We start from the raw sequence: 11,163 nt of genomic DNA, 5'->3' as shown, positions 1-11,163 counted from the left end.
GGAGGTGGGGAGAATTGGCAAAGCTCCCTGCCACCCCCATTTTCCAGATGACGCGACTGAGGCCCAACCAGCTTTGTAGGAGGCGGAGTCTCCCCAGGGTCCCTCTCAGGCTGTCCTAGGGGAGGGGTCTCTTGGAGCCACGAGGCCCCTCCCTGCCTCTCCCTCCATCTCCCGGCAAGCTCAGAGGGGCGGGGAGAGAGAGCCAGAGGAGGTGGAGAACTCGGAGCAGCTCTGCAGAGGGGGGCAGGAGCTCCGGTGTTTGGTACCCCCAGCCCCACCGCTGTTGCTGCTGCTGCAACGGGGACATAGGTGAGGACGGCCCTTGGGGAAGGGGGAGGGGGCCACCAACAGTGCTGTCCTTGTCCTTGCCTGATCCAGCCCCCATGCCCTAGCCCACCCTGGGACAGTCCCAAAGGTCCTGCTGGACCGTGTCCTTCCAGAGCCTGCTTCCAGGGACCCAGCCCCCTCCTCCTGCCTGTGCTGCCTTCTCCTCTCCCAGGCCTGGCCGTGGCTGCTTCTCTTCCTCCTCCAGCTGCCAATGCTGCTTTTGCCGATGCCCAGCACACACCGCCAGCCCCTCGGGGTGTGGTTTCCCTAGACCAGCCCCCAACGGTAGGACGCAGCCTGATCCTAGCCTTCCCCGTGGGCCTCCTGCAAGGTCCAACAACCCCCTTCCTGAGACACACCCAACTTCCTTTCAACACCCCACCCCGTTCTCTAGTCCGTTTTGAGGGGGACCCCCCTTCCTATTCCTCTTAGCCTTTTTTGATTCTCTGGGAGCTCTGGGGCTGTGCCCAACTTCCTTCCAATTGAGTCCCAGCCCTGAGGGGTTTCCCAGGTTCCTTCCCTCCCCCCACAACTCTTGAGAGCGTGGACCAGGCTTTCTCAGCTCGGCCGGATACCCTTCTCTCTCAGACACATCAGCCTTTGCAAAATAACGTGACCCCGCATCTCCCCTTTTAGATACCCCACCCCCTTCTCCAGCCCTGCTAGGGTCCCTACCTCTCCTTCCTTCCCTAGAACTCCTGTAGAGGGTGGACACATCACCCCCAGGCTGTTCTTGGCAGCTCTAGGCACTCAAGACACCTCTCAGCCTCTTTACAACTTCCTGGCTCTGTAGTCACCCCTTAGATGCACCAACCCCTTTCCTAGATCCACAAGGGGGCTCCAATCCCCTTATCTTCTCCCCAGAAGTCTTGAGAGTTTGGACGGCCCTCCTCAATTCTCTCAGACCCTCTACAATCCCCTTCCAGACACTCTCAGCCTCTTGCAAACACCTCTGGTTCTGTTTCTACCCCCTGGATGCCCCAATCCTCTCTCCAAGCCCACTAAGTGGTTCCAGTTCCTTCTTTCTTCCCTCAGAATTCTTGAGAGTGTGAACAACTCCCCAGTATTTCCTGCTCCTTCCAAGACACCCCCAGATATCTCTCAGAATCCTCTAGAGCCGTCTCAGTCTCTCTGAACCCTCCCTCGGATCCTTCTTGGCATCTGTAGATGCCCCCTTTCTGCTCCTTTCCATGTTCCCTAGCCCCTTCTTACCTCCTCAAGACACCCCCCTGATCCCTCTAAGACCCTCTACACACGCCCCAAGCCCTTGCCCATCTCTCTATCTCTAGTTCCTCCTCCTGGTTCCTCTTGGCCTCTCTAGACACCCCCAGTTTCCTTGTGTGAGTGGCCCAGGGCCTCTCCAAGCCTCCACCACCCTGGAGACAGCCACATTTTCCTAAAGGCTTCCCCCAAGTCTCCGTGGGCCTGGGGCGCGGCAGGATGGCGGCAGGCGTGGCCACCTGGCTGCCTTTCGCGCGGGCGGCTGCTGTGGGCTGGTTGCCCCTGGCCCAGCAGCCCCTGCCCCCGGCGCCGGGGGTGAAGGCATCTCGAGGGGATGAGGTTCTGGTGGTGAATGTGAGCGGTCGGCGCTTTGAGACCTGGAAGAACACACTGGACCGCTACCCAGACACTCTGCTGGGCAGTTCAGAGAAGGAATTCTTCTATGACGCCGACTCGGGCGAGTACTTCTTTGATCGCGACCCGGACATGTTCCGGCATGTGCTGAATTTCTACCGCACGGGCCGGCTGCACTGCCCACGGCAGGAGTGCATCCAGGCCTTCGACGAAGAGCTGGCCTTCTATGGCCTGGTGCCTGAGCTCGTGGGCGACTGCTGCCTCGAAGAGTACCGGGACCGCAAGAAGGAGAACGCCGAACGCCTGGCAGAGGACGAGGAGGCCGAGCAGGCCGGGGATGGCCCAACGCTGCCGGCTGGCAGCTCCCTGCGGCAGAGGCTCTGGCGGGCCTTCGAGAACCCGCATACGAGCACCGCGGCCCTTGTGTTCTACTATGTGACCGGCTTTTTCATCGCCGTGTCGGTCATCGCCAACGTGGTGGAGACCATTCCGTGCCGTGGTCCTACACGGCAGCCACCAAAGGAGCAGCCCTGTGGCGATCGCTTCCCACTGGCCTTTTTCTGCATGGACACGGCCTGTGTACTCATATTTACGGGCGAATACCTCCTGCGGCTGTTTGCTGCCCCCAGCCGTTGTCGCTTCCTGCGGAGTGTGATGAGCCTCATCGACGTGGTGGCCATCCTGCCCTATTACATCGGGCTCTTCATGCCCAAGAACGAGGATGTCTCAGGTGCCTTTGTCACCCTGCGGGTGTTCCGGGTATTCCGCATCTTCAAGTTCTCCAGGCACTCACAGGGCTTGCGGATTCTGGGCTACACACTCAAGAGCTGTGCCTCTGAGCTAGGCTTCCTCCTCTTTTCCCTTACCATGGCCATCATCATATTCGCCACTGTTATGTTTTATGCTGAGAAGGGCACAAACAAGACCAACTTTACTAGCATCCCCGCGGCCTTCTGGTATACCATTGTCACCATGACCACACTTGGGTGAGTGCAGACCCTGTGTGGGGAGCTGCCCGGTCAATCAATTATACTCACCTTTTCTGTAAAATTAAAAAAGGTTAGATCAATGATCTCTTTCTCTATTTGAGCTCCAGTCTGTCATCTGTAAAATTGAGAGAGTTGGATTAATCTCCAAATCCCTTCCACCTCTGACAATGCCTTTATTTTCCTTGTCAGGAGACTTGGATTCCAGGATGGTCTTAGCTGCACTGTTTCTGTTGACATTTTACCCCCTGGGCTGGTTTTCCCCTCTGCAAAATGAGAAATGATAACCCCTTCAACATCCAGATGGGCTTCCCTGGTGGCTCAGTTGGTAAAGCATGTGCCTACAACATGGGAGACCTGGGTTCGATCCCTGGGTCGGGAAGATCCCCTGGAAAAGGAGATGGCAACCCCCTCCAGTACTCTTGCCTGGAAAATCCCATGGACAGAGGAGCCTAGTGGGCTATAGTCCATGGGGTCGCAAAGAGTCAGACATGACTGAGCGACTTCACTTTCTTTCTTTCAACATCCAGGGGCGATTCAGTCACATTGTGAAAATTCTCTTCATGTTTCTGGTGCAGGATAAATAGAAATTGGCTTTCTAGCACCCTCTTTTCCATCTTGAGGGCTCATGTCTCCCAACCCTTTAGATTCATCAGCTGTGTGGGGCAGTACCTTTGTGGCTTGGTGATTCCTTGATGTTTCCCAAGAACAAGATATTTTCAGTGTTATTTTGTTTAGTCCTTGAGAGGAAATGGGATAAAAGCATCAGATGAAATCAGCAAGCTTATTTTGTTCTTAAAGACTTTGTCTAGGGCAGATACTGTGATCCTTTTCTAAATTCCTATCACTGGGATTAGGTAGGCAGTCACTGCTTGGGATCTGTTGAGTGAATGCATTAGGATTACTCAGTACCTTAGTAGAGGTACAAAAAGTTGATTTGAGGTTTCTAAGAAAAATTCTAGTTGGGGGTTCACGATTATGTCGACAAATACTGAGCACTGAGAACAGGTTGGAACTGAGTATTTTGATATCTTTTTATCCTATTCAATCTTCCCAACAACCCTGGGAGGGTGTCTCATAGTTGAGGACATAGTCTGAGATGACACGTCACAGAGCCAGAATGGTCAAGTTGGAGAGAGTTTTAAATGAGTCAAAGGAAAGAAATAAGAAAGAAGCATCCTGGGAGTGGGGGAGGTTGGGGTGGGGGGCAGGCACAGCCAGAGCAAAGGCCCAGAGGCTGAAGACTGCAGAGGCTGCGTTTCTGTGGAGCAGATCTGGTTCTGTGGTTAGAACAAAAGTACACTGTGATCTTGAGCAAAGCAGTTATGGAACCTCTCTGAGCTTCACCCCCCCCACCCCCAACCAAACAAGTTGGTAAGATTGGCTTTGCTCCATCTCCATTGGGGCGGGAGGAGCATGGTATGGAGAAAGAGAGGGAGGAGTTTCAAAGCTCCCCCCTATTTTTTCATATGAGGACAGTTTCAAGGCTTCCCCTGGGGGGATAAGAAGGGATCCTACCTAGAGAAGGTAAGACACACAGGAGCAACACAAACAGAGAACTGCTCCTAGGACTCAGAGCCCTTTAACTGACTTGTGGTGGTGGGACTCTTTCTCTGGGAGGCTATATTTACTGCCTGTGACTTCCTCCTTCTCCCCTATTCTGGGTATTAATAGATTTCTAGCTGACTCAGATGCCCAGTGCACATCTTGGATGGGGACAGCAGACAGTAGGGGCTGAGGGCCCATTTCTCACTTGACCCCTACTGGTGGCCAGGGACGTCATTCCCTGCAGAGTTTGCAGAGCAAGAAACTGAGAGTTTGAGTGCCTGGCCAGGGTCACAGAGTGAGTCAGGTTGGATGGGATGTGATGGGGGACTGAGGGGTGGGTGGGCATATTTCTTGACCTTGGCTTACCTCCCCCGGCCCCAGCTATGGAGATATGGTGCCCAGCACCATTGCTGGCAAGATTTTTGGATCCATCTGCTCACTCAGTGGCGTCTTGGTCATTGCTCTGCCTGTGCCAGTCATTGTGTCCAACTTTAGCCGCATCTACCACCAGAACCAGCGTGCTGACAAGCGCCGAGCACAGCAGGTAACTGCACCTTCCACCTGAGTACCTACTATTCCCCATACCCCAAGCCAGTCTCCTTTTGTTTGCCCACCTGATCTTTTCTCCTCCTCTTTCTGTAGAAGGTGCGCCTGGCAAGGATTCGGTTGGCAAAGAGTGGTACCACCAATGCCTTCCTGCAGTACAAGCAGAATGGGAGCCTTGAGGTGGATAGGGGCTCAGATTGGGGTGAGAGGTGAGCAGTGACAGGAGGTGGAAGGGGCTGACCCTATCCCTCTGCTCTATCCACTCCAGGACAGTGGCGGTGGGGAGGAGCAGGCACTGTGTGTCAGGAACCGCTCTGCTTTCGAGCAGCAACATCACCACTTGCTGCATTGTCTAGAGAAGACGACGGTGAGGCCTAATGAGAGGTGGTATGGCAGAATGAAGGGGGTCCCTTTTCCACCAAGCTAGCTCCCTTCTGGAATGGGAGGCTCACTACTAACTGTAGAAATCACACAGGGCTTCCTGGAAGAGGCCCCAGTAGAGCTGAGTCTTGAAGGGTGGGCAGGGGAAGGGAAGAGAGAGCAACTGACAGAAAGGAATGGCCTAAGCAAGGGTCTGGGGGTGAGGTCAGTGTCTGTGTGGTGCCTTGTGATCATGCCTCCATTCTGCCCACAGTGCCATGAGTTCACGGACGAGCTAACCTTCAGCGAGGCCCTGGGTGCTGTCTCGCTGGGTAGTCGCACCAGCCGCAGCACTTCCGTGTCCTCCCAGCCAGTGGGAGCTGGCAGCCTGCTATCTTCTTGCTGCCCCCGCAGGGCCAAGCGTCGTGCCATCCGCCTTGCCAACTCCACTGCCTCGGTCAGCCGTGGTAGCATGCAGGAGCTGGACACGCTGGCAGGGCTGCGGAGGAGCCCTGCCCCTCAGAGGTGAGGACCCCCACCTGCTGCGCCCCCTTTTCCCCAGGGAAGCTCAGAGCTTGGACCACAGGGTCTGAGATTTCATGACTCCAGATCTCGCCAGTCGAGCTCAAATCCAAACTCCTCCATGCTGGAAGTTTGCTTGTTTGGAATGCCTCATTTTTCATTTGTACTTTCAACAAACATTTCTTGAGCACCTACTATATGCTAAGCACAGTTTGGGGCATTCTGGAGTTCATTTTAGTTTAGGAGTTTAGTTCAATTTAGGAGGTGAACAGAACAGACAGAAATCCTGACATTATGGAACTTATATTCTAGTGGGATGAGACAGTTAAAAAACAAAAACACAGATAGTGCAGTGTGTTTTATTTATTTATTTTTGGCTGCACTGTGTCTTCATTGCTGCACACCAGCTTTCTCTAGTTGCAGTGAGCAGGAGACTACTCTTCGTTGTGGTGTTTGGGCTTCTCATTGTGGTGGCTTCTCTTGTTGTGGAGCACAGTCTTCTAGGCACGCAGGCTTCAGTAGTTGCAGCACATGGGCTCAGTAGTTGCGGCGTGTGGGCTCTAGGGTGTGTGGGCTTCCATAGTTGCAGCACACAGCCTCAGCAGTTGTGGTGCATGGGCTTAGTTGCTTCACAGCATGTGGAATCTTCCTTGACCAGGGATTGAACCTCTGGCCCCTGTATTGACAGGTGGATTCTTATCCACGATGCAGTATGTTATGTGGCAAGGAGAAAAATAAATTAGGGATGGGGGATAGAGAGTGTAGAACAGGGTGTGATGCAGTTTTAATAGTGTGGTTGGGGAAGGTTTTGCTGAGGTGACATTGGGAGTTGAGACCTGAAGGAAGAGAAGGAGTGAGTCACATGGATATATATAGAGAGAGCTTTCCAGCTAGAGTAAACAGCCTTTGCAAAGACCCCTAGGCAGGAATGGGTCTGCAGGTTAGAGGCACAGCCAGGAAGCTTCTATGTGTAGAGTGGAGTGAGAGAGGGGAAGAGTGGCAGGAGGTAAAATCAGAAAGGAACAGGGACCAGGTTGTGTCGTCTTCCTGTAGACTGTTGTGAAGATTCTGACACTGTAAGGAGTAACCACGATAGAGAACACTTTTATGTGTGTGCTCATTGTGTTCCAGACACTATTCTGAGCACTTTGCACCATTTATTATCTTATTTAATCCCCACAACTCTCTGAGGTAGGAAATAGTATTTCCATGCTCCAGATGAGAGAAGACAGGTTTAGAGAGGTTAAAGTGGGGTCAGGACTTTTTGACTCCAGAGCACTCATTTGGCACCACCATAATTGAGGGTGCAGGGGAAGCACTGAGCTCAGGGCCAGGGACCCAACAGGCACTCAGTAAATGTCATGATTGCTGTGGCAAGTATTAAGATGACTTTTTAAGAACCTTCCATATTCCCACCCTTATCCACAGCCGCTCAAGCCTCAATGCCAAGCCCCATGACAGCCTTGACTTGACCTGCGACAGCCGGGACTTCGTGGCTGCCATCATCAGTATCCCCACCCCTCCTGCCAACACCCCAGATGAGAGCCAACCTTCCTCCCCTGGCGGTGGTGGTGGTGGGGCCAGCAGCACCCTCAGGAACTCCAGCCTGGGTACCCCTTGCCTCCTTCCCGAGACTGTCAAGATCTCTTCCCTATGACAGGCAGGCCTGCCCATCCAGAGTGCCCTCCCAATTCTTGGGGACTCCTTTCCAAAGCCATATTTTGGGAAGGTAGAAAAGGGAAGGCCTGGGGACCCCTTCTGCCCCCCACTGAGAACTATGCAATGGAGTTTCATGGAGTGGCCTACCTGGTGGGGAAATAGCCAGGGAATGGAAAACTTCCCCTACCCCAGACAGTTTTCCTTGCGGGAGCTGAAGTGCTGGGCTTCCTCAGACCCTCAACCTCCTTGCCCCAGCACACTGGGACTGGCCCCTCTACCCAAGCTGGCCTCCTGCATGCTCCTCCCCTCCCCAGTTCTGACACAAGAAGGAGAGGTGAGACTTCCTCTTCTCTCTGGCTGAGCTATGGAGGTTTGGGGGTTCAGAGAAGAGAACTCTCACTGATGATCTGGCCTCTAGAAGAAGACCCCACCCTCCACCAGGCCCAACAACTGCCAAATTCTGAAGCTTGGAATGCAACCACAGGTTTCATGGGCTGTGGTTTCAGCAGTGACCTGCCACCCCTAAACCTTGGCTGAGGGGTTAGGCTGCCTTTCCCCAAACACACAGATAGCACAAACACCACTCCCCTTCCCTGGCTGCTGGAAATGGGTCCCCACAACCCTGTCCTCCACTGGGCCGCCAGCAAACTCTAGCAATAGCAGCTGCTGCCGTGACATTATGCAAAGCCTCTGCCCAGTTTGCTGCAGCATTTACATCTGCCCTAATCATAGGGGCCACCTCTAACTATGCCTCCTTCTCTCTTCTCTGGTTTACCTCCTTCCTGGGTTGGGCTGGAGTCTGGACTGGCTGAGATAAAAGTCTGGCAGCCAGCAAGAACTGGGCTGTGTTTAGAGATCATGGGCTGACTCCATGTTCTTGGGCACGAGTCCAGAAGCATCAGGGACTGAGGCCCAGCTTATTCCTGAACTCTAGGAGTTGTAGGTGGCAGGAGAAACTTCTTGATCTCCTCCTCCACCCCCACAATGCCTTTTCACATATTCCTTTCTCTTCTCCCTCTTGGGTCACCTTCCAGAACTCTCTGTCTGCTCTCAGGCTGAAATCTGGCATCATCTCAGGTTCCCTGTCCCCAGCACTGTCCCTGTGGAGTTGGTGGCTGACCAAGATGTAGTTTCCATCAGCCAATAAAACCTGAGAGGAGAGATGAGGATGAGCACCTCCTGGCTCTGTGGGTTTGGGGCTGGGTTGGACTGGGTGTTGAAAATACTCCAATTTCAATTCCTTTTAACTAGTAGAAGGGCTTTGTGGGAAAAGTTATGGGAGGTGGATGGTTGCTGGTGTATTTTAGAAGACGGGGATCTAGAAGTGGAAGAGGGTGCTTAGAAAAGGTAAATCTACAGCCAGTGAGATAGACTAGGAGATCCTGAGACATGCCCCATGAACATAATTTGCTCCAGCCCCCTCACTCACAGATAGAGAAACTGAGAACCAAGGCAGCACACACTTGCTTAGAGAAGACTTAAAACTAGGCTTCCTGACAGCAAACAGTTCTGAATTAAACCCTGATGAAAAGCATCTCTTGGTTTGGCAAATTCCGCTTCCTTGTGGATGTCCCCTACCTTTACTCTCTCTTTTGGGCCACTGGATACTCTAGACTAGCGTAACTGAGCTCTGTGGAGCACCCAGAAGACAACCCTTGGATTCAGGATGACATGGGTTCCAGTCCCTGGGTGAGAGGATCACTTATCTTCTCTGGCCTCAAGTTGCTAATCTGTGAAATAGAGATAATCATTCACTTATGCACCAAATATTTATTAACTGCATATCATGTCCTAGCCTAGAGGTGTACAAAAATGGACAAAATAGACATCTCTGATCTACAGGGGTGAGTGTGGAAGGCAATTAAGCAATTACAACATAGTGTAGTAGAACCAAGATTAATGGATGGCAGGAGAATCTAACCTGGCCGAACAATGAATTGGAATTGGCCAGGCAAAAGACCAAAGAGTGGAACGTTTTAGGCAGAGGGAACAGCATGTTAAATGACTTGGAGGTTAGAGCACCAGCTCAGGGCCTTGGGAAACTGAAGTGGTTCAGCACAGCTGGTGAGGAGAGTGTTAGGCTGTGATGAAGGCGAGGATGTAGAGGCCAGGTGAGGATGTAGGCCAGATAACAAAAGGCCTTTGAAGCTATGATACAGATGTGGACTTCATCCTAAGGATAATGGGGACCCCTGAAGGCTTATAAACAGGAAAGTCATCCTGAGGTTTGTTTTTCAGAAGGATTATTTTGACTGTGGGGAGTAGATTACAGAGAACCAGTCTTGGAGGGAGGAAGAACAGTGATGAGTCTTTTGCAGTTGTCCAGCTGGCAGATGATAGTGGTTTAGACCAGGTAGGTGGCAGCAAGAGTTAGAAAGTCAAGAGATTGCAGATACAGGATTGGCAAAACTTGGGGTTGACAGATATGTGGGATTTGAGGAAGAGGAAACAGGGTTAACTCCCAGGTTTCTGTTTTGGGCAAAGACTAGAGGGGGGTGCCATTCATTCATTGGCAAAAGGAACATCAGAGCTGTTGAGCACACAGTGACAGGCACATAGTACTTGGTGAAGGTTGACTACAATTATTATCATAAGCTCACTTCTAGATGTATAGTGCTGGACAAATATTGAGTAGGGAGTGGGATATATGGGTAAGTGAGACGGTCATAAGATGATTCAGTGTGATAATTTGCATAGGCATTTGTCACAGTGCCCTAAACACAGGAAGCTCAGTTAACATGAGCCTTCTCCTCCAATTTAGTCTCATAAGCAGAAAATACCATTATAGTCTATTTATTACTGACACCTTTCAGGGAAGACCTTTAACTAGGGTTGGCATCTGAGGGAGAAGGTTAAGTGGCACTGAGAAGAGTTGTATGATGGACTGTTATATGGCTTGGCTCCTAAGACTGGCAAGGAGACCTCACCTCTCACAACACTTTCTTCGTTCATGAGCTCAACTCAACTCAACTCGAGGTAGTCTGGGCAGGCATTATCATTCCCGTTTTACACATGGGTAACCTCAAATTTGAGACACTGACTTTCTCAAGGTCATACAGTGGTAATGGTCCACGTGTGCCTGGAACTGAGGTCCTCCTGACTCAAAAGCTTGGGGTCCTTTCCATTGCACCACAGTACAGACTAATTTAGTGATGTGCCAAGCATAGCACCAGACCCTTTGCAAGGATTAACCTCTGATCCTTGAATTGGGATTATCATTGTCATTTACAAAGTAGAAACTGAGGATGGGGTGGGTATTAAATGATTTGTCAGAGATCACTCAGATAGGAGAGGCACAGCTAGGATTACCTTGTAGTTCTCCATCCGTTCAGTAGCAGGAATTTTACCAACTTTACTGCTAGACGCTGGTTGGTGACCGAGCTGATTTATAAACATTGCTCGATTCAGGTAAACAGTTTCAGAGGAGGGAAAAAAAAAAAAAATGTACAGCGCCTGCGCGCTAGCCACGGAGGCGGGGAGGTCAACGCGAGGGCGAGAGTACGCGGATGCCAGAGAGGGCGTGTTTGCTTCCCAAACACCCACTTGTCCCCACGATGCATGTCTGTCCCAAGGTTGGCCCTTCCGACTTGAGTGGTGGCATCTCTTAACCAATCACCGCGGAAGTCGGCCTGTTGCCAGG

General features: G+C 52.0%; 1 protein-coding gene and 1 long non-coding RNA gene across 3 annotated transcripts; one reads left to right on the top strand and one right to left on the bottom strand.

Moving 5' to 3' along the window:
• On the top strand, nt 1–8,692 carry KCND1 (potassium voltage-gated channel subfamily D member 1). 2 transcript variants are annotated; one of them, XM_043457784.1, is made up of 7 exons: nt 1–309; nt 1,730–2,888; nt 4,818–4,980; nt 5,079–5,162; nt 5,251–5,349; nt 5,617–5,867; nt 7,293–8,692. In XM_043457784.1, exons 2-7 carry the CDS (start codon nt 1,768–1,770, stop codon nt 7,519–7,521), a joined length of 1,947 nt encoding a protein of 648 aa, XP_043313719.1. In that variant the 5' UTR covers nt 1–309; nt 1,730–1,767; the 3' UTR covers nt 7,522–8,692. The 2 variants fall into 2 exon arrangements, with proteins under 2 accessions (XP_043313719.1, XP_043313718.1); XM_043457783.1 differs by having other exon boundaries at nt 1–2,888.
• LOC122434433 lies at nt 6,447–11,089 on the bottom strand. Its single transcript, XR_006267371.1, has 3 exons — nt 10,833–11,089; nt 9,102–9,253; nt 6,447–6,938 (listed from the first exon to the last, which is right to left on the bottom strand). It is a non-coding gene; the product is annotated as an uncharacterized LOC122434433 (long non-coding RNA).
• Between the last annotated feature and the right edge of the window lie 74 nt (nt 11,090–11,163).

The sequence above is a fragment of the Cervus canadensis genome, chromosome X (genome assembly GCF_019320065.1).
Source record: "Cervus canadensis isolate Bull #8, Minnesota chromosome X, ASM1932006v1, whole genome shotgun sequence".
In the NCBI taxonomy this organism is placed as follows: Eukaryota; Metazoa; Chordata; class Mammalia; order Artiodactyla; family Cervidae; genus Cervus; species Cervus canadensis.
Note: the sequence above shows the minus strand (reverse complement) of the source record. Positions and strands in the feature narration are given on the sequence as shown.

Coding starts and splice junctions, on each gene's coding strand:
- KCND1 (XM_043457784.1), top strand. CDS start 1,768: ATGGCGGCAGGCGTGGCCACCTGGCTGCCTTTCGCGCGGGCGGCTGCT. Junction 5,163..5,250: donor AGCAGAATGGGAGCCTTGAG/GTGGATAGGGGC, acceptor TATCCACTCCAG/GACAGTGGCGGTGGGGAGGA. Junction 5,350..5,616: donor ATTGTCTAGAGAAGACGACG/GTGAGGCCTAAT, acceptor TTCTGCCCACAG/TGCCATGAGTTCACGGACGA.